Source organism: Myxine glutinosa, chromosome 3, assembly GCF_964187855.1.
Source record: "Myxine glutinosa chromosome 3, kmMyxGlut1.1, whole genome shotgun sequence".
Taxonomy (NCBI): domain Eukaryota; kingdom Metazoa; phylum Chordata; class Myxini; order Myxiniformes; family Myxinidae; genus Myxine; species Myxine glutinosa.
Genome location: NC_136263.1, coordinates 64,399,840 through 64,423,102, shown reverse-complemented (window position 1 = coordinate 64,423,102; position 23,263 = coordinate 64,399,840). Strand labels below are relative to the sequence as shown.

At 48.6% G+C, this 23,263-nt stretch overlaps 2 protein-coding genes across 6 annotated transcripts in view; one reads left to right on the top strand and one right to left on the bottom strand.

Moving 5' to 3' along the window:
* ALAD (aminolevulinate dehydratase) overlaps positions 1-15,260 on the bottom strand; it is a 43,775-nt gene extending 28,515 nt beyond the window's left edge. The window contains exons 1-2 of one of the 5 annotated variants that reach the window (XM_068110691.2): positions 14,821-14,897; positions 13,857-13,924 (exon numbers count right to left, since the gene is read on the bottom strand). In XM_068110691.2, coding sequence (XP_067966792.1) covers positions 13,857-13,902 — 46 coding nt within the window. In that variant the 5' untranslated portion in view covers positions 13,903-13,924; positions 14,821-14,897. Of the gene's footprint in view, positions 1-5,747; positions 5,784-6,794; positions 6,874-13,856; positions 13,925-14,820 lie in introns of those variants that run through there. The other 4 variants (XM_068110692.2, XM_078774138.1, XM_078774140.1 and 1 more) reach the window with 4 other exon arrangements.
* A 655-nt stretch (positions 15,261-15,915) lies between these two features.
* Positions 15,916-23,263, top strand: part of GTF3C4 (general transcription factor IIIC subunit 4) — a 32,499-nt gene continuing 25,151 nt past the window's right edge. The window contains exon 1 of the mRNA XM_078774136.1: positions 15,916-16,043. The gene's annotated coding sequence lies outside the window, so the exon portion shown is untranslated. The remainder of the gene's footprint in view (positions 16,044-23,263) is intronic.

Below are 23,263 nucleotides of genomic sequence, written 5' to 3'. Positions count from 1 at the left end.
TTGTAATTGTCATTGTCCTCTCTCTTTTTGAGGCAATGTTTTTATGGCCGGATGCCCTTCCTGACGCCAACCCTCTTAGTCGTCTCTTATGACACGCAGGGATACGGTGTACCTATTCTAATCCAGGGTATACACTGGGAAACGTTTAAAACATGGAAATTCTGGGGGGGGGGGGGCGGGGGGGGCGTCAGCATCACGGCTACGGTTTAAGCATATTTAAATAATATTTAAACAAAACCATGAAAAACAATCTGGGAAAAGTCTCTAAGTGAGAATGTGGATTTGAGAAAGCAGGAGCAGAGGTGGAAGAAAAACGAGATATATGGGGTGGGGCACAAGTCGAGCCGAGGAGGAGAGCGAACAAGCACGTGTCCGGGAGGAGAGAAAGAATTAATATAGAATTTTTTTTTTTGTTTGTTTATTTGTTTGTTCTGTTTTCAAAACGCTGGACAAAGGGTAAGATGTTCGTGAGAGGTCGGGGGGAGAAAAGAAAATCGAAGAAACAAGCAAATACTATGAAGGAAAGAACCCATATTCACAAAATACCGACGGGGGGGAGGGAGCCTGGAGAGACCAGGCCGCACGAGGCGCAAAAAAAACAACAACTAATTACACACAATTTGCAACAACTACAAAACCAAAACCAAATAGAAACACACAACACATACACAACAAAATACCCAGCGGAAATTTGACAAAGACACGAACGGGAAAACACTCAAACTTTGATGCCGTGGAGAGATCGAAGCAAGCCTCGTCGCTCGAGGGACTGGAAGTCTCAATCTGATCAATCAGATCTGATTAAATCCTCGTCTCATAAATGGAACACATCCTTTAATCCTGAAAAAAAGAGATAAAAAGTCACCTTGTCACCTGGAAGGATCATCAAACCATCCATGGTCAGGAACAGTCACTGGAAGAGGTTGAGTCCATTGAACTTTCAGATCTCAACATTAGCCATGACCTCTCCTCGGTTGACCATATGTAGCAAAGCTGGCTTCTAAAAGAAGCCTCCCTCATTCCATGGTAAATCAGAATGACAGCCCTCAAAAACCTTTGTCCATAGCTCAATGGGAGTACAATGTTCCCCTATGGGCTGGTGCCCCAAAATCAAACGTCTCTCTTGGATTCCGTGAAATCCAAAGCTCTCAACATTAATCGGCGTCTCCCGCAATGAGGCTGAAGCACAAGGCTCGTCGCTCTCACACTGCAGACGGGCAGTTTTTTTTTTTATATCATTTTTCCCACTTGTGGAACCACTCTCCTGAGGCTGTTCAATCACACCAGGGCTTCAAGACAACTCGCATCATCGTCCATCCTGACCCACAATCCTTTATACCCCCATGAACCCCATCCAACTCAACCCTTTTACTTGCTAGTTAATGGGTTTCCTCTCATCCGTTTATTTTTCCATACAAGATTGAGACTCCTGTCTCAAACCAGAGAGGACAGATATGTGCCTACGACATGACAACAGCAAAATCACCTTGTGCCATTCATTCCTTCATTCCCTTGGTCGAGTCCAAATGTGGTTCCAGTGCTGCACTGCACCAGCTTGTTGCCCTTTTACCCTCTGTGCCCTCGCTGTTCTATGAGGCACGATCTCAGAGGAAAAGAAAAGAAAAGAAAAGAAAAACACAGGCAGGGAAAAAAACAACCTGTAAGAAACCTCTGATTGCTTTTGTCTTTATCCACAACTGAACTAGTTTCATATCTGGTTCTCCATCAATGTGTGTGGTGTTGTTCTAATGAAAGTGCCAGTCGGTTGGGCAAACTTTTGACCCGTATCGAAGCTGACGAACACAAAAAGGTGAAACAGCCACTCTTTCATGGTTTCCTTGTTGATCTGGAAACTTTTATATGACCATTCTCTGCCTGCAGCAAGCATGTGAGAGGCCCTTTCAGCTACTTTGGTAGTGAGGCCAAGATTATATTTTGTATATACAATGGATGTATTCCCTTTCAAGATTGGAGGAAAGATTAACAATAGTATGCAAGATAATTGTCTGCAGTATTCAACATGGAGAGTGAATCTCATCTTTGCAGCTCTTGCAGAGATCATTGGGTCCACTTTGATGTGGCCTGGCATTCCAATTGAGCAATTCCAAATTTCTTATCAAGTTTCTCAAGAGGAGCGTGTTAAAATCTCAAGGTTGCAAAACGTGTACAACTTGTCGAATAAGGCAACAACTGTTTCAACGCCCATCCTAAGGACGGGCCACACGCCGATGCCTTGCCCTGCCTGTGAAATGTCAGGACGGTAGCTTATAGATGGACTGAGATTTTAACTCGGGCTTCACAGCTCGAAGGTGAGTTTGCATACCTCTAGGCTACCCAAGCAGCCAATTTCTGTGGCCTAGCTCTTCCACGAGCCTAGACCAAGTATTAAAAAAAAAAAAAAAGGCCAGAGTGGATGGCAATGGATTACAAGCAGGGAAGCCAGCTTTATATTAGTAATAAAAAACATAATGCATCCGGCGACTTCATCCAAAGATCACACATCTTGTGTCGAGAATGTCTTCTGAGGATAGACAACAGGCAAACGTCAATGTCATCTAGGGATGCATACAGCTCCTCGGAGTTGAGGCCTGCCAGCAAATGTATACAAATCACAATGACCATGTGATGTGACGTGATGTCACACCCACAACGCCAAATCCTTAAAGAATATTTACGCAAGACCTTTTAACTACAAATAAATAGAATACTATATCCTCCACTACTAAATGGCCTCTAAAGGTGGTTTTTTTATATCCTCCACTACTACTACCATCACCACCACGAGTATGATTATTAATTTAATAGCGCCAATTAATTCTACATTCACTAAGGTGCATGTGCACACTCGACTGCGGAAGATTTTCATTGGTCACCCCAATTATTCCCATGTTATTGTTGGGGGGGGGGGGAGGGAGGGGGGGAGCTTCAGGCAAGAAAAGTTATTGGCTTAAGTCTTTCACGAATGAGCTGGCCAGGTTCGACTGAAGGTAGTAGGAAAGCAACTTGTTCAGGTTGCCGGCGATAACTCACCTCGTCTTTGCGAATAACACTGAATGAATGAATGAATGAATGATCGTTTTAAGGCCATTTTCCCCGCTAGAGCGGGGGTTAGCCTTGCGGGCCCCATGACAATCATGGTTCCTCGTTTGAGGCAATGTTTTTATGGCCGGATGCCCTTCCTGACGCCAACCCTTGGTCACGCTCTTAGGATGCGCAGGGATACAGTGCACCTATTCTAAATCGGGGTACACACCGTGATCATTCATCCCAGCAAGCTGGTACTCAATTTGCCGACCTCGGAAGGATGACAGGCTGAGTCAACCCCCCTGGCGTTAATTCAGCGATCGATCGGGATTCTAACCCAGGATCCTAGGATCCCAAGCCGGCACCCTAACCGCTAAGCCAACACCAGGGATTTTGCGAATAACACTGTGGGTTATAAACGTCCACCAACTTATGCTGGCAGATAGGACACCCAGCATTATGTCCATCCGAGGGACAACGCATGTAAACCAAAGTTGACCGTTAAAAGCTTGGTCGAGATTCAAATCCAGGCTGTATAACTAAGAGGTGAGTGCACACACTAATAGGCGATCCTCCCAGCCAATACTGTATCTGTAAAACCTGTAAAATTATAATTTGTTCTGTTTTTGTTTTTTTGTATACAGAGTCGAGGCTCGTGAAAGAGTTAACATTTATCAAACAAACAAATCAAACAAACAAGCAAACAAAGTATATAAAAAGGGGAGCGGTCGACAAGATGGGGAGAGAAGGGGAGGAAGCACACAAACACAACATTTGAGGGCAGGGACATCGGGAGATGTGTGGGAGGCAGAGGGCCTGGGGGGAGGCAGGATAGGTATAAAACGTAAGGACACCAAGGACTTCCAGGAAAGAAGACAAAGGTCACCTCAAAAAAGTGGATTTGGGGTGAAATTAGCGGGGGTAGAAAAGATCAAGGTTTTGGATGGGGGAAGATAAGAGATGGTGGTGAACAGCTGTTTTAAAGACCTGGAGGGAGGAGTGGGATTGAAGGGAGTGTGGGAGTTTGTTCCAGAGGCGGGAGAAAAGAGGAATGAAAGAGTGAAGGTGAGCAGAGAGCCGAGATTTCGGCAGTTTAACCATCAGAGGGTTGCTGGCAGATCTTGTGCGACCTGTAGGAATATTTGGGGGACAGAGCACAGAGAGAGCTGGGGGAGCAAGGCTGGAGAGGAGTCGGTAGAAGACAGAAAGACCACCTACCTGCCTGCGGTGAGTGAGTGAAAGGCCCTCAGAGATAGCTTCATCGCGGGAGATTCCAATGATTTTGAAAGCTTTGGATTCAACAGCATGAAGCCGAGCCAGGTGTGAGGCAGGAGCACCAGCCCATGGGGAGAACAGTATTCCATTGAGCTGCGGATGAAAGCCTTGTATGTGGTGAGGAGCTCAGGTGTGCCGAGGATGGACTTCACACGACGGAGGATGCCCAGTCGGCGACTGGCTTTGGAGGCCAGCTTGGAAATGTGGTTTTCCCAAGAAAGATCATGGCAGATAGTGAGACTCAAAAGCTTGAGCGACAGAACTTATTGGAGAGTATTGTTGAGAAAGTAGATGGGAGGGTTGTCCAGTCGATCTTTTCGGAGAGACATAGTAAGAGAGTGAGATTTGTCAGGATTGAAAGACATGTTCCACTTGTTTGACCAGACTGTGATTTTGTCCAGGTCTTCAGAGAGTGAGGAGGCTGCAGACTACCGATGTGAGGGAAGAGGAATGGAGCGGCAGAGAGTGGAGTCATCAACAAAGAGATAGAGAGGATTTTCCAGAGAGTCGGAGAGATCATTGATAAAGACCAGAAAAAGCACAGGGCCCAGCACACTGCCTTGGGGAACTCCAGCCTGAACAGGAAGGGGAGATGAGAGAAATCCATTCAGGGCCACACGTTGACTACGACGAGAGAGGAAGTCCACCAGCCATGCGTGGAGATTTCCATGGATACCAAAGGAGGAGAGTTTGGTGAGCAGAGCGGGGTGCCAGACCGTATCGAAGGCACGTGATATGTTGAGGGAGACAGCTCTAATTTCCTGTTTGGCATTGAGGACCTCCATCCATTGTTGAGGCAGCAGAAGCAGCATGCCCAGAGTAGAGGGGCCATGGTCTGAAACCAAATTGATGATCAGAGATCAAGCCATTGGAGAAGAGGAAAGATTTCATATCCGAAGCAATGATGGATTCCATGATCTTGCTGATAATTGGGAGAAGGCTGATTGGTCTGTAGTTGCTGATGTCATTCATTTTGAAACGGTCAACTCGGCATCATTATCACACCAACAACATAGGCTCAAAATCGATCACAGTGAAGCTGTTTGGATCACAAGATTTGATTGGTCAGACTTAGTGGAATGGTTACGAGGTCAAATAATACATTCGGTGACATCAAATGTTGCAGAAACTGTCACCAACATCAATTTCCCATTTATCTAACTAGCAACGGTAGCCGCCCTACGGGCGAGGCTTCAATTGGGAGGCCCAAATGAAAAGGAAAAATATCAGAAATTGAAGGTTTTTTTTTTTTTTAAACGATTTATATAAACATCCGTTAAATCGTATCACACGCAAATCATCAAAATCTAAACAGTATTTGTAGAATTTCAGCAAAAGCCACATCACTGTTCATATCGGTAAATATTATTCCATCGTTTTTGGAAAAACTGGAAAATAGAAAATCAATACAGCCTATTTTACTCTTGGGGGGTCCCAGGATCACCTACCCAAAATTTAGTTGCGATCGGTTCAGCCGTTTTTGCGGTACCTGGGAACAGACGGACAGACATTTGGTGAATTATAGCAAGATGAGCAAGATGAGCGGGGGGCTGGGGGGGGGCTTCATTTAAAAACACCATTATAACCGAGGCGTCATGCGACGACGTTTAGTTTGGACTTTTCCTGTCCCGAGATCTCTGATCTAATAAACATTTCCTATTTTTACATCAAATTGTGTGCACAGCATTTTCACTGCAGCGTTACCGCTTTGAAACCATTTCACTTTTCCTTTGGGGTAAAAGTGAACCCAAAACATCCTGTAATTTATAATCATAGTCAAGCCACTCCTGATATAGCCAATAAGCACAGACGGAGACGAGCATTTCTTCAGTTACAATAAACTTCAATTGCCTGGATGCTTATTAACAAGAAGGGATGAAAGGGGGGCATGAAGGTAAAAGCTAAACAGGGAAACAGTTACGTCACCATCAAAATGATGCAGCTCAAGGATCATGGATAATGCAGAACACGTATGGTCACGTGATCAAAACGTTAACAAATCCCAGGTTTGTGACAAAACAATGATGAATCGCACAGCTAACGTCCAAAAGGTCGATTTGCAAAATGAATTTAAAAAATGAAACAACCACAAACACTCACTATCAAGAAACACCAGCAGCGTCCCACACACTGCCATGCAAGATCTGCACACATCAGATAAGGAGGCAGCCATTTGGGAAATCGATCCGATCAAGGTCAACCAAATAACACCAAGGTGGTGGCCTTGTAAGCATCGCAGGAGCAGACAAGGTGGAAATTGGCCTTCATTACAAAACAGTTTACGTTTTGTATTCCACTGATAGGCTGGATCTGGATCCAAACATGAACCAAAACCAAATTGGCTTGTTCTTGTCACTTACCCAACTCATCCACCAACTTTCGGCTGAATCCGTCCATAACTTTGAGATATTGTGCAAAAAAAAATCGGTTTTAGCCCCATCTCTCAATGGTGAAGAATCACTTAAAATTTCTCTGATCCAGATACCGGTCTTCACCAAAATGTAATAATTTCGTCCTAGTCACATACTCCAACCTCTCCACCAAATTTCGTCCAAATCCGTCCACAACTTTGAGATATCCTGTTCACAAACAGACAGGGGTGAAAATATAAACAGGGAGGTTAAAAGGGATTCCAGTTACATAATATACACGTTCTCCTGCAAGGAACTGCAATGCAGAAGGCCATCAGACCCATCCACACCTGCGCAATAGTTGCCAAGCTATGGTTTATTGTCTGTGCTCTATCCTTTTCAAATGGTGAGCGTCAAGCAAGGACGCAGGACGAACCATTTTTTAAGTTTTTGGTGTAATGCGGTCAGGGTTTGAACTTCGAACCACTGACCTCCCAGACTCAGTGGGCACTCCATGACACCACCGAGTCCGGTCTATTGTCCAGGGCCACTCCACATGTGGATTGAATAAGGACAGCTATTCATTATCTATCTATAATTCCATTAATCTCTGTGTGTATGTGTGTGTGTATGTGTGTATGTGTGTATGCGACAACGATTTCTCGACAACTACCGGTCCGATATACTTGAAACTTGCCAGGTATATTGCTGGGGACCCGAGGATGTGCCTTTTCAAGGTTTGAAATTAATCGGACAAGTACTTACCGAGCTATGGCGATTTAGCCGTTCGCCGTTCGCTTTGGCGTTGCGAATGGACCAAACCATTTCATGTAAATAGAGGGGGGGGGGGGTTCTGTGGTCGTTGCGAATGGACCAAACCATTTCATGTAAATAGAGGGGGGGGATATAATTTTAGATAGATATATAGTACGGGCATATATATAGTACGGGCATGCCCTAGTGTATGAAATAACAGTGAAATGTAAAGGCCCAAAATTTCCCTCCAATATTTCAAGAAAGCTGTGCACCACTCCCTAAGGTCATCCTCCATCCATACTCATCTCTTCCATCCCAAATTAACCAATTTCCAAGCATTTGGTCCCCCCCCCCCCCCCCCCGCCCCCTCAGGTTATTGTGATCCCCACCCCCTCTCCCCTTTTTGTTTGTTACTTGGTGGTTGCTTTGTTCCTTTTCTGTTTCATTCCCGGTTTCCCCTTCCTCTTCTTGCTGTGTTACATTCAGCTTGTGAGAAACTTGTTCACCTCCATGTGTCCTTCTTCCCATCACCCTGATCTCACGCTCAGGTCTACTCTGCTGTTGGTGTTTCCCCCCTTTCCATTCTGCTCTAGCTTTTTCCAAGAACCACAACCATGTATACAAGAATAAAATCCCTCCCTATCTCCCAATCCCATCCCTCTTCCAAAAGCTCCTTCTTAATATTAAATTTTCACCATTGACTCCCCGCCCTCCTTTGCAACACCTGCGAGGGGAAAAGGCTAACCCCAATATCCAATTAAGATTTCAACTTGTTCGGCAAAATCTCGCTTCCTAGAGACACCACAAACCTGCATCCAAATGCATTACAGTACTTGTATTGAAAAAAAACGAGTATGTATTCATTTTGTACATTGTCTGAGATGAATGAAGACCTTTTGTACAAAACGAATCACTGATGACAACCACACTCACTGAATTTATTAATCACCAGCACCTCACGGGAAACACATAACCCCAAGGGACAAGGAGCAGGAACCCTCAATTTGAACTCACTTGGCGGAAAACCTGTTGAGGCTGGTGCGGCGGACAAGCCTCAACCAAGTCCACCTGGACCGCATCGCCAGTATCGACAGAAGAGTGGGGTGAGGCATCTGGAAGCTCACCAATCAAGAAGCTCTATGTGGGATCAGAGGTGAACATCTGAACTCTGATCCCACCAGATGCCACCCCACTTCAGAAAGTATATAAGGCGGAACACAAGTGTTGTTCGCTGCCTTCTGATGGAACCAGAGATCTACTGCAATTAAGATGAAGCACCTGCCTACTACAAAAGCGAGAACCATTGTGCTGATCAAGGACATGTTACGCGGAGGTTGAGGCTGCGCTAGGTGCAGAGCGCTGTCGAGGATGTCCGAGGTACGAGGCGCGAGGCAGCTAGCCGTTTCTGGCAAAGGACCTGCGTCCAAAGGGCAAAGGACCTGCATACTGATGTAAACATTCCTATCTCTTGCTGTCCCCTAAATATCGTATGACGTATAATAGCAGTCAACAATTCCGCCTTGTCCCTTTTCAGGGCAGGTGCATCATTCGCACCTCACCGTTTCCCATCTGCACCACGCTATCATACTGACTAATGCTCCTCCTCCTCATCCTCTTCCTCTTCCTCTTCCCACCTGTATCAGGACCAGTACCCATCCATCGATGGTACCTAAGTAAGCAAAGGACCAAACCTAAGCCCTGGACGCTATTCTCCCCCTCTTCTTTTCGTCCTCTCTATGTTCATCGGTGCGATTCTGATGGGCCCATGTGATCCATGTAAATAATCAGGTAAGACTGGACAAAGGGTTCAAGCTTTTTGGGGCGATTGTATTTATTAATAATTTCCTTTGATCATTGTAAGCGTGTTGCTCTTTGCTTGTGCTTTGTAAATAATTCTTGAAATTTTGGCAAACAATTGTGTTCAACGTGCCCACTTCATCTTCTTCATATTGACTTGGCTAAAGTGCAATAGTGGTAGTTCAGGACATTCTTCCCCAACAAAACGGCTCCGCAACATTAGCCGGTGCGTTTGCTCGGCTGCATCTGACTAAATAAGACAAGACTAGTACGAACCGAGGGAACAATCCTCAGGTAGGCCACGTCACCCCCATGGTAAAGTGTCAGACGGAGGACCCTGGGAGACTTGGCAATCTAATTGGAGTTTGTGGTTGATTGGCAACCCGCCGAGTTATCCGTAGCTGGTGGCCTCAGGACCGGTAGGTCGGGAGAAGCCCGAGAAATTCCTCATGGTGAAACCCAAAACCTGGATCCATAACAATATATAGGCCTATTTACAACAAGTGAATCCTCTTGGATTGCGCTGAGGTTCGGGCATGGAATTTCTAGGAGGAAGTATAATTTGTATGCAATGAGAGTACATGTAATATGGGATCGAGTAAGATCGAGTAAGCTTCACCAGTGCGCGTGCGCGAATTTACGTCACGTCGGCAGCGAGAAGGCGTTCCCCAACACGAACCAATCAGGAACTGCCACGCCCACTTATATGATCTCAGAATTCCTGTGACAGGAATTAGCGTTACACTGGCTGGAAGTCATTCGCTAGAGGCGATTCCTCAGCGCCAATCACCAGTGCGCGTGCGCGAATTTACGTCACGTCGGCAGCGAGAAGGCGTTCCCCAACACGAACCAATCAGGAACTGCCACGCCCACTTATATGATCTCAGAATTCCTGTGACAGGAATTAGCGTTACACTGGCTGGAAGTCAATCGCTAGAGGCGCTTCCTCAGCGCCAATAACCTTTACAGCCCATACAGCTCCGACTCACACGCTCACCTCAACCAAACATGACTAATAATAAATATCATTGGTAAATATCATTTGTATCATTGGTAAAATAACAAACTCCTCCTCTTCCCTTGAAAGGGGTGAAGTCCAATGGCACCAAGCTTCTGCCCTGCCTGGACTACAATACTCCTCCACACCATCCTGTCCTCAGCCACCTCTCTCCACCCTCCAACCACCCCCACCTTACTGATATCCTCGTCACACAATCCTCTTATCTCAACCGTGGTCTACATCTTTTCCTCCTACCTTGTGTTACATGCTCCTCCCCGACCCCCTGGTCACGGTGTACCTCCGAGCCCCGAGAGGAGTCACGGCAGAAAAATGTGTTATTCTGCATGTCAAAGATCGATGGTGAAGCCACACCAATTGTTACTCACAAATATTGTATTAAGATCACACAAGAATAACCATACAACATTAATATGAATCAAAAGTTAAAGTACAATCAATATTCTATGATGGTACCATCAGTGTTATAATATATAACTCACTGTGCTCCAAATGAGTGAAACCAGAACATCCCCAATGTCTCTTATTCCGGGCTTCAAGCCACAGTTGATTCGCTCCAGCGATCGCCAGAACGAGGTCCAATCGAAACCCGAATCCCGTGCGGATGGCAAAAACAGTCACACAGCCGAAGCTGTACAAAGGCACCCTCAAGGCGACTGGGAAATCCAAAGGCGCCCTACAGGCGACTGAGAGAATCACACCCTCGGGTATGGACGAATTAGCCTTCAAAAAGCCACGTCACACACACACCCCAGATCGACGTCTGAATGCGGTGAAAATGTTCAAAAGGAAACGAAACCGCGAGCGAAGTACAAGTCCTGCGCGAGTCAAAATGGCCGACGGCCCGGTCTCGTGGCGCACCAGCACGGCGATGATTCTCTCCTGAATCGATAGCAACCTGACACGCAGTTTAATCGGTCACAGCGATGACAACTCGGAATTCCTTTCCCGGAAACCCGAAAGTTCGCTAGTGACTCTTGCTCGCCAACGTTCGCTTCAGAACCCGGAGCAACTCGGCTTTTCTATCCGACCTCTCTCGCTCCACCCTCTTTCTTTCCTCCTCTTCTTCTTCTTCTTCTTCTTCTTCTTCCGGCTCCCGATCTGGCTTCCTGTCTCTTTTTAACATTAACGCTTTTATCCTTTGCAAACAGTTCCATGAACAATAAACCTTTTGAAGACAATAATAGTACATAGAATCAGAAATATTTCAAGTGGAGGAAACCACAACAACGGAAGTGACAAATCCATAACACTTGCCCCCTCAACCTATCCGCTCTCTTTGCCGTTCTCTCCTCTCCTCTATCCTCCTCTATCCTCACCACATGTCCAGCCCATCAGCTGGCATTTCACCATCTCCTCATCAAGCTCATCTGCACACCGATCTCCTCCCTCAGTTTATACATAAAGGTTTCACTGTTTTCCTTCTATCCACCCTCTTCACTCCTGCAATCCTCTTCATCCAATTGTTCTTGCAAACCTGCAGCCTCTGTTGTCTCTGTCAGTGCCACAGTCTCCAGACCGCAAAGGTAGGCCTGCGTTACACACAAAATCAGAACCTTCCCTTTCAATTTCCTTGAAATCGTTTTGTCTACCATTAATCCCTCCACGTATTTGTACCCACCCGAATCCTCCTCCCCACCTATAGCATCCCCAGTCACTTCCACCCAGATACTCAAAGCTATTTCCTTGTCTGATCCCCTTAAAACTGATATTAATTTTCTTTCTGTGCTGTCGTGATATTCTGCCTTATCCTCCCATTCAGAATCATCTCCGCACCTTCATGACAAGACTAAGGAGCATAATGCCCATTGTTACCGATTCGTCACTTGTCTTTTTGGTCGTCATCCACTTGAAGCATTCTTAGTTTCATGTACTATTATTGTTATGGTTTCGGTGTGAAATGGAGATAACTGTCTTCAAAGGTAAAATTAGTGTTTCAAAAGAAAAACGAAATGGATCAGGAGCAAGCGGAGGAGGAAGAAGAAGAGGCTGGAGCGGATCGAGTGAGATCGGGAAAAGAAGGCCTATCTGCTTCGAGGTGTCGAGCGGACGCTGTTGGACATTGTCACGAACGAATATTTGTTTCCCCAGGAAAGGGATTCCTGTGACAGCGTCGTTATTGCTGAGGTAAATAAACCTGCGAGATGGGTTTTGCTGTTGGTTCCGAAAGTGAATCATCGCTGGAAAGCAGGTATGCCTCCATTACGGGCCCGTCCGCCATTACACCACGCACCAGCCATTTCACCTCGCACCAGCTGTTAGCCTGGTTCTCATGTGTTGTGGATTTTGCTTGGGAATTCGCGGTTCTCCGCTTGGGAGCCGCTGATCGTTCATGTCAGCGTCATTGTCATTGTCTGGTGAACCGAAGGTGTGAATTCCCAGTCGCCTTTTGGGTGAACTTTTACCCGACCGACGTCGGCCCGACCTCTCACCCAGCGGCTCTTCTGCAGCGTCGACTGTCAGCCGTCCTGGGTTCAGGTCTCAGTACGACCTTTTTTTCTTGTGATCACCGGAGCGTGGATCGACTTTGGCCTGGTGTCGTGACAGTGACTTTGGGGGTGTTACAGTTCGCTCACGTGGAGTACCGTGAGTTATTGAGTTAAGAAACTGGTGGTACCATCATAGGAATTATATGGTGTTTGCTGTGCAATTGAGGTTTCCTTGTACTTGCGCAAGTTGTTATTATCTTGCGATTTTAATACAATACTTGGGTTTTGTATCAATTGATTGGTGTGGTTTCACCATTGGTCATTGGCACACATAATAGCACATCTTTCTGCCGTGACTCCTTTCGGGGCTCGGAGGTACACCGTGACCGGGGTTTGGGGAGGAGCACGTAACACCATGTACTTCCCCAGGTATTGAACATCTCCCTTTCTCTTCCATATCAGCACAATTAAACATCCTCCAATCCTCCGCAATTGAACCCTCTATCAAACATACATGAAACAACCTCTTCGTCCAACTGACTCCGACCTCTCCCACTGCAATTATCATCTTTGTACACACCTCATCAATGCCTAGCGCTCTTCCTTTATTCATCTCCTTCAATGCTGTCTGCACTTCATTCTCCTCAGTGATCTCCAACAGCTTCACACACTTTAGCTCCAGTTCTCCGTTGCTTCCTCCCCAGTTCAACAGCTCCTTCCCACACGTTCAATACTGCCCCCCCCCCCCTCTCTGTGGCTATCCATCCCTCATCACTTACCCACCCTCCCCCACCAATCCCCTTCCCCCCCACGTTCTTGCTATCCTCATCGCTGTCATGAGCCAATTTATAGATCTGCATCTTCTTCCCACCCTCCTCTTGCAAATTGTTGTACACCTCCTCTTCCATATATTGAAACGTTTAGGACACTGTGGTCATCAATCAGCAGTGCTGCCCGGGCTGACCTGCTGGACCTACTACCCTAGCAAGTAACCCCCACTCCCTCCTCCTCCTCTCTTTCATGACATGCTGAGACCATGGGTTCAAAATCCCATGTAATGCAATGCCTTGCCCTTATTCTCCCAAAATGTTTGCAATTGCCATGACACACTTGATCAACGAAAGCCACTCCATGACGTCTTGGACAGTGTTAGGTATATAAATGAGTTGGCAATAATCATACAAATAAATAAAAGCCAAAGCACACCGTTCCAGGGACAAATTAGATGAGAGCGAAGTCGACGGCACGCCATCGCAAATCCACACGCTTCCCACCTAGAGCCAAATCAAAAAGATGGCAAAGGTTCCACCAGGAATGACCTATCAAATTTGAAGTTAAAAAAATATATATTGTTTTGACGCCTGTGACCTCCCCACCCCACAGGGCATGAACTGGGGGTCAAATCCCCCCCCAAAAAATGTTTACATATATCATGTTGATTGTACATGCACATAAAATTCATTGAAAAGGTGTTTTCAAATGTGCCCCCACAATTGCATTTTTTGCCATTCGACCTTTTGACCCCACCCCATAGCTCAAAGGGGCGGGGCCAAAATGATACTGCTCTCACACCTTCCCATGTGTTGATCATGACCACAAAGTTTGGTTAATTTCTACACAACCGTTTCGTTAGAAACAGCTTGCCGGACAGACAGACGATTACAATATCCCCCCTCCCTCCCTTTACCCCCATTTTTTTATAGCGTGGGGATAATAAACATTCTCGTGGTACCACCAACCTCCAAGGCAAACCATTCACCCTGAACCTGTTCTCCGCACCACAATTACTCAATATGACCATGAGGGATCATTTTTGGCGGTTTGTGGGTACTTGCTCGGAGGTAATTAAGCCATTTGGCCATGGTACCACCCGAAAGGGCAAAACCTGCAAATAAAGGGAATGCAACCTCCACATTGCAAAGAGCCAGCTAAATGAGGGCGTACTCCATGGTGCAGACACCCCTGTTGTCACCGCACCAAAGCACCAGCTTACAGGAGCACACAGGTCAAGGTAATTACCTCGGCACCCTCAACGTCTCACCCTCCTACACCATGCCAGGAATCAGAACGGAGGAGCAATGGTGAGGACTCAGCAAGATGGGCACAAGAGCGAGCAAATTCAAAGACAAACCTCAATGCCTTACCGAGATAGAGCCATTTAAAACCTTACCTGTTCTCCAGCCTGCAGTAAGGGACCACCGGAACCCAGCACAAACCAACAGTTGGTGAACACACCGCGTGCAAGCTCACTCAATCAGCTCTTCGGTCCTCCCACAATTTCTATAACCCCACCCCTAAGCTTATCTCCTCCCCTTTAAGTATTTATCTCCTCCTCCCCTTTAAGTATTTATCTCCTCCTCCTATAGTTGGTTACTTCACCAGCGGGCTCGTGCTCGTGTTGCTTTGTAGTTCTTCAAACGTTTTCGAAATAGATCGATTTATTGGCTATTTTCGCTTCACTCACTAATCTCAGATGGATTTTAAGCTTGTGTCGATTCCAAAAAACACAATTCAATGTGCTAAAGTATGACGTAACCTTTTCGGGACTAAACGATTATAGCAAAATGTGAGCCGTTTTACGCCACTTTACGACATCTCACATCCTGTGTTACCGATCTCGATAACGTGGTAGAAAAACAAACAAAATATTTGTTAGAATTTTTTTATGAACGTTTCTCCGACAAAATGGGATCTGTGAACGCCAATATTACATTGAAAAAAACCCCCCGCAGCAACATACGAAGGAAACAGTGTTGCTAACAACTTTGACCATTCACCGTTTATTTCATCTCTCGCAAATACTCGAAATAACCGAGCTCTGACAAAAAAATGTAAGACCAAGATTGGATTGTTTTCTATAATAAGATTGATCTGAAGAAAGATGTATGCATTAATATCTATATATTCAAGTAGCGCCCCATTGGTTGGACAGCTGGCCTGACTCCACACACAATGACGTCATTAGTATGAAGGCTGACTCCACTCACCGGATTTTTTAATTTTCATGCAGTTCAAGCTGAACACATCGTGGAACCAGTGATTTTCTAAAATCGCCATGTCCTACCTTTATATTGCCAAACATAAACTTCCGGGAGCATGCGAGGCACGAGGCAGCGCATCGTTGCCTATACACTGCCCATAAAATGGAGGGTTTCCGCGGAACTTTTACTCGTAGTCTTTAATAACCACACGACGAATCGAGGTTAAAGAATAACTTCACTTTTAAGGTTGACCGTTGTCCGACATGTTGTTGTCCTGTCGTATATATTTGTTACCGATAGATTATCTGCAGGCAATTAAAATAGGGGGAATTTTAAAACCGCATATTTGTATAACTCGGTTAGCTTACGCGTTTGTAGCTGTTAAAGCCAACCAATCGCCATCTTACCATGGGTACGAACAATGAACTACAGTAGTAATAGTATAGTATACAGGAAAACGTCGCCGCGCGACGATATATTTTTATTATTGTAACCCATTCGGATTATATCGTCTTTGCAAGCAGTGGATGATAACATTAACAAGTTAACTTCGTGGTGTGAATTAACAGGTCGGTCACGGATTCAATGTTTAATAGCCGGCGAAACGGTGTTGTGAATGAACGCGTACGTATTATGTTGAAAAGCCACATTTTGCTGGATCCCTTGAGAATTTCGAAGCTGTGACGCACCAAATCGTCAATGGAGGCCGCAATCTTGCGGATGCGGAAGTATGCATAAAAAATTGAAAAAATTGAATAGGAGTTTGTTTCACCCGTCTTTTTTTGATTCACAATCTAATGCACCTCTAATTTGTAATTAAAATACTTCAAGATCAACCTCGGCCCGCACGGGCCTGGTGCTGGTTATCTTTGAAGGAGCTGTGCTCCAACGCGAGTCGAAAGAATTGACGCGACCAAAGACGGAATTCGTCCGAGTTGCTTTTATGAAACAAAACAGCTCAGGTATTCTCACAAGCCCGTTTATCGGGCAGCAATATATATACACATTTATGCCGGGGCGTTTGCCCGGGAAAACCGAGACCGGGCATGCCCGGGTGTCAAGGGCGAGTCCTGGAAAGGCGAGTCTGGACATGCCCGGGCGTCCTGAACGCGGCCTGGCAAGTCGAGGCTGGGCGTGCCCGAGCGCTCTGGGCGAGCCCTGGAAAGGCGAGAGCGGGCATGCCCGGGAAAGACGAGACCGGGCGTGCCCGGGAACAGCGAGTCCGGGCATGCCCAGGAGAGGCGCGTCTGGGCCCGTCCGGACGAGCCCGGCATGGCGATCGCGCCCTGGCCGCGTCCTGGCAGGTGTAAGGCGATTTTGTACATTCAGCGGGAACCGCTACACACGCCCCTCCAGAATCGACCTGCACCGGCAGGGTCAATTTAAGGGGGGTCCGGATGACCCAGCCGAAGCGACCCCTGGAGGGTCGTGGGGGGGGGGGGTCCAATCTGGTGGTGCGTGGTCGAGCGGGGGGAACTGTGGACGGGGGGCGGCCTCACCACGGAGGAAGGGCCAACCGTGGTGGTCGGTCGACGTCCACGTGCGCCGGTTTGAGGCGGTCCACAGAGATCCGGTCCGACCGGCCGCCAACGTCGACGACGAAGGACTTGTCGCCCCATCGCAGGACCCGGAAGGGCCCGTCGTACGGCGGCCGGAGTGGCCCCCGGTGCGCGTCATGACACACAAAGACGTACTCCGCTGTGCGAAGCGCCGGGGGGACGTAGGACCGGGGGCCACCGTGGCGGGACGTTGGCACGGGGGCAAATCGTCGGGCGGCCTCCTGGAGGTCCGAGCCCTGGTGTGCGGCGGACCAGGGACTGGTAGCGTCGGGCACGAACTCGCCCGGGACGCGGAGCGGCTGGCCGTAGACGAGCTCGGCGGCGGACGCCCGGAGGTCCTCCTTGGGGGCCGTGCGGAGGCCCAAAAGGACCCACGGCAGCCGGTCGGTCCAACCGTCGTCCTGAAGGCCGGCCATGAGTGCGGCCTTCATGGAGCGGTGAAACCGCTCGCACAATCCGTTGGCTTGGGGGTGGTAGGCCGTGGTGCGGTGCAGCGTGACCCCCAACGAGCGGGCGACCGCGCCCCAAAGTTCCCGACGTGAACTGTGGGCCGCGGTCGGACGAGATGTCCGCCGGTGCGCCGAAGCGCGCGACCCAGGTGGCGATGAACGCCTGCGCCACGTCGGCGGTGGTGGTGGAGGTGAGGGGCACGGCCTCCGGCCACCTGGTGGACCTGTCCACCATGGTGAGCAGGTGGGTGAACCCCCGCAATGGGGGCAGGGGACCCACCAGGTCCACGTGGACGTGGTCGAAACGCCGTGCAGGCACGGTGAAAGGTGCTAGCGGGGCCTGGGTGTGGCGGTGGACCTTGGCCCACTGGCAGGCCGTGCAGGCGTTGGCCCAGTCGCGGACGTTCCGTCGAAGGCCGTGCCAGACGAAACGCGCCGACACCAGCTTCTGAGAAGCTTTCCGGCCCGGGTGAGAAAGGCCGTGGATGGAGGCGAAGATGCGGCGCTGCCAGGAAACGGGCACGATGGGGCGAGGCTGGCCCTGGGAGACGTCGCAGAACAGGACGGTGCCCGCGAAGGGGATGTCGGCCAGGCGGAGGCCCGTGTCCGCCGCCCGGAGGGCCTGCACCGAGGTGTCGGTGGTCTGGTCGGCCGCCATGAGCGCGAAGTCCACACCGAGGTGGACCGCGTTCGCGCTGGCCCGAGAAAGACAGTCGGCCACGGCGTTGTCTTTGCCGGCGACGTGCCGGATGTCCGTGGTGAATTCCGACACGGCGGAGAGGTGGCGCTGCTGGCGGGCCGACCACAGCTCCGTGACTTTGGCCATTGCGTAGACCAACAGCTTGTGGTCGACGAAAGCCGTGAACGGGCGGCCCTCCAGGAGGTGTCGGAAATGGCGAACGGCCAGGAATAGCCCGAGCAGCTCGCGGTCGAACGTGCTGTATTTTAACTCGTTCGGCCGGAGTTGCCGGCTGAAAAAAGCGAGTGGCTGCCAAACCCCGTCCACCCATTGTTCATGGACGGCGCCCACCGCGTAGTTGGAGGCGTCCGTAGTGAGGGCGATGGGCGCGTTGAGCACCGGGTGAGCCAGCAGCGTTGCGTCGGCGAGGGCCCGTTTTGCGCTCGCGAAGGCTGCGTCCATGGCCGTGGACAAAACGATGTCATGCTTGGCCGGCTTGCCCCGGAGGGCCTCATAAAGGGGCCGCATGAGCTGAGCAGCGCGGGGCACGAATCGGTGATAAAAATTCACCATGCCGAGGAACTCTTGTAGGGCCTTGATGGAACGGGGACGCGGGAACGTGGTGATGGCCTCGACCTTGGTCGGCAGCGGCACGGCCCCGGTCCTGGTGATGCGGTGGCCCAAAAAGTCAACGGTCGTCGTGCCGAAGTGGCATTTGGCCGGGTTGACAATTAAGCCGTGCTCGCTGAGGCGACCGAACAGTGTTCGGAGGTGGAGGAGGTGCTCGGCGCGGGACGTGCTGGCGGCGAGGATGTCGTCCAGATAGATGAAAAGAAATGGCAGGTCGCGCAGCACGCCGTCCATTAAGCGCTGGAACGCCTGGGCCGCGTTCTTGAGGCCAAACGGCATCCTCAAAAATTCTAACAGGCCGAACGGCGTGATGACGGCCGTCTTCGGGACGTCGGCCGCCCGGACAGGTACCTGGTGGTATCCCCGTATCAGGTCAATTTTGGAAAAGATGACCCGTCCCGCCAAACGGGCGGAAAAGTCCTGGATGTGCGGGATCGGGTACCTGTCGGGGGTGGTAGCGTCGTTGAGGCGGCGGTAGTCGCCACACGGGCGCAATGTCAAGTCGTAGATTCTTTATTGCTTAGAATTCTGTTTTAAACGTCGGTCGAATAATATGTTTTGATCTAAAATGTTGCTTAATGTTTTACATAAGTAAATAAAGGGGTTTTCGCTTTGCTGGGGATAAATGGGAAAGTACTCGATGCATTTCGTGCTGAACGGATGGCTCGTCCTCCATGTGCCCTCTCGATGCAAGATAAAGCCCGGTCATAGATTCTCTGATTCGGTCCGCAGATGGCGCCTCGAGCCGCGGGCTGGCGGACGTTTATACGCGCGTGGAATGTGTAGTTTCAAGTGGAGTGCTCGAATTGCAGATATAAACTTAAAAAACATTAATTATATTCCATATAATCATAGCGGCGCCTGAATTACAATAAACATGCTTCAGTTTGTGTTTAAAATGAGGAAAGGCTCGCTTCGGTCGTGCTGGACAATTGTATACGTGTGCTTTTTCGAGGCTAGATAAGGCCGGTCGTAAAATCACGCTCACATGCGCGTGATTTTGTGTAACGCTAGTAGAATGATTAGATTGCAGACATAAACCTATCGTTAAAACCATATATATTTTGTATTAATCACAGCGACGCTTGACTCTGTATAAACATGCTTTGAATTACTCATGTGAACAAACCCATATATTTTATGGTCTTATCTGGCTGGCCAAGCATGGTCTTATCTGGCCAAGCATGCACTCTTCTCTCTGTGAGTTACATTTTTCGTCACCTCGGAGCTTTTGAAACTATATCTGGTCCGAATGATAAGGAAGGGCTGACTCCCCCGAATGACAGAGCGGATGACGGTGGGGGCTAGGATGACGGTGAGGGACTCTCGCCAGTCGCTTTGTTCTCTCGGAGATTTTCTGATAATCGTATTCCTATATAAGTGAATGAGAATCAATGCGTTTCCAGGAAGGCTAGACGTGGCATGAAGCTGGTTCTTGCTGTAGATGTCTGTCTCCTCCGGATCTGTATAAGTTGGTTTTTAATAAAAGCTGCGTCATTTCAGGCTATTTGTGGACTTCTTTTGCAAACGAAGAGCTGCTTCTTCACAGATGGTACCAGAAGTGGGGTTGCAGCACCGGACGACGGGAAACGGAGCCCGAGGGACAGGAGGAAGGCTGCCTGAGGCCGGCGCCGGCACGCTGATTTGATTAAAGGTGGGAGTTGTTTTATATCAGAGGGCTATTATTCCAAATTCGTACCTTCCTCCCTCGAGCGGGTCCAGTCTCCCTGTCTTCCGCGCTGCCTGCACTCGAACAGAAATTGTAAGTAAAGGCTCATTTTAGGCCTCAGAATGACGTGGCTTTGTTAAAGCCAGGATAAACAATTAAGGATACCAGTAAGGACTTAACAGTAAGCTTAAAGTTACAGTTAGCACCAGGAGGGGAAAATGAGGTCGGACAGCCATATAGGTTGAAGCCAGGTGGCCAAGATTTTTCCAGGAAGGAACAGCCCAGAGACAAGATGGGGTATGCCATTGCATGCCAGGGAACGAAGGGCTGTGGCTAACTTAAGAGGGCCATAAGAACATGGCCAGTAAAAGGATTTGCGCAGGATATCGGTAAAGATAACGTTCGATAAGGGTAACGTTATAAGTTAAACAAGGGAAAGGGGAAAAGTGAGGTCGGACAGCCGTAAAGGTTGAGCCAGGCCGAGAACTTTCCAGGAAGGATCAGCCCAGAGCAATAAGATGGGAAGCAAGCTAATGAAAGAAGGGGAACCCCTTAAGGGAACCCCGGCATCTTTCATGTTTAAGAGGCATCATTTTGCCGCGGTAAGACCATTAAAGGACTGGGCTGTGTTAACTAAAGATTTAAATAATCCCTGGCCAGAGGAGGGGTCGTTTGCGCTTGACAAGTAAGTAAGCAGTTAAGCAAGTAAATCAGCGATTGATGCCGCTGGACCAGATGCCAGACCAAGACCCCCCAACCCCCCCAAGACCTGAGCTCAGTCCCGGGGCTCTAGGCAACACCCCAACACCCCGCCCTGCCTTCCCTTTTTCACCTCAACCCACCCCGTCCAACCCGTCCCAAAAAAAACCTTTTCCTTGAATGAGAGACGTAACATGAATGAGCAAAGATTGTACATGAGAGTGGCTGGAGAAAGGCATGATTTGAGTCGATCTGATTTTCGCGCGAAGTCTGGGAGACTCACTCGTATATGAATGAGGAATGAATGTATATTGGGATGTTAATTGACGTGTGTATCTGGCCAATGTATTTGTCTGTATGACATATGCAAAGCAGAGGGTTTCGGTGTGAAGCTTTGTAAGTGGTCTACTTGACATTCCCTAGCGACTATCCGAGGGAACAGGCGAGGTCCTGAACTGAGTCCGGATTTTCATCTGTTTGGGAGTTGTTTGGGAAGCGAATTGATATAAATCGGGTCAGGAAAGCACTCGGAGTGCCCTTGTCGACCTACTGTTGATATGAAGCGGTTTCTTGGAGATGGTTGCAGGATGGGCTGCTTTGTCTTTCGAGCGGCAGTCGGACGGAGGTTTGGAGTTTGTGGAACTGGAGGTTCAGAGTTTGGGTCGAAGTGTGTGTTTGACTGGAATCGAAGAATTCATTCAATGGCAGATATTGTGGATTGTATGTGTGGGATGTATCGCTGAGGCAGCTCACCTTTGGAATTGGTGTCGTGTGGTGCATTTGGGGTCGGGGAGGTGGAGCGTCGGAGATCCTGTTTTTTTTGCGATGTTTACGAGCTAGGGATGAGTTCTGACAGCTCACTGTTATGACGGCCCTCATTCGAGAGCGGCGCGCAGTTTTGGTTGCCACGGCTACGAGCCTCGCAGGAAACCATGAGGCGGGAGTGTTGGGATTCGTGTGGAGGCACGAGGGTGCGCGCCAGGACGGAGGGCGGCGTGGCGTCGTCGCGTTGAGATGGTTGTGCCAGGTCGATCGGCGATCTCTGAATTTAAATCGGATTTTTGTCATGTGTGTTGTGAAATTAACGTCTATCCGAGAATCCTGGCGATGTTCGTTTAATTAAAGTGTGGTACAAACCTGTGTTTCCGCCGTGCGGCTCCGTGGAAGTTTGGGTAGAGTTATTGTGCGTTCGGGCAGGAGCCGAGCGAGCCGCGAGTCACGGGTGTGCTGTATGAGGTTGCTCGGAGGATGTGTGCCCAAATGCATTGTGGGTCAAATGTCACGTTTTCAACAGAACGCTTATCCGAGGAAGGAGGACGGTCGAGGTTTCAACTGTCGGTATGTGGTGTGGCTTCATGCCAAGGTGTGGGCGCGAGGAGGTTTGTTGATGAAGCGTTGTGCGAACGAGGAGGGATGTGCGAAAGGTGCACCAGGTAGCAAGGGTGCTGCATTGTAAAGCACGCCTCGTACGGACGTTCCTGGGCGGATTGTGACGGTTGTTGGATTCGTAGAAGTTAGCATTATGCTATGTAGAGCCACATTAATGGTCATTTGTCCATTGTCGCCGGACTTGCATTACTTGTGGGATAATAAAGCGCTGGTTACCCCAATTTGAAGTTTGACCCTTCGAAGTTTATTTGACCTTTGTTCGAGATTTGTAAGGGAAAGAGGTCGGAGATAATTCACTAACCTTGGAAGAACGACAGGCGGAGTCAGTCTACAGGGTGTTGCTTTAACGACAGGATATAGAACTTAAATCTGGAGAGAATATCGGGACATATATTGTTGGATAAAACTGAAATCATGTACGTAATTAGCGAACAGAGAATATCGAGTTTTTTGTTGTTGTGGAAGCGTCAGGTACAGTACGCTTGGAATTTAATTTAACCGGGCCGAGCACAGTGACGTGTGTGATCGAGCAATGGGGATAGTCATGGTCAGTGAAAT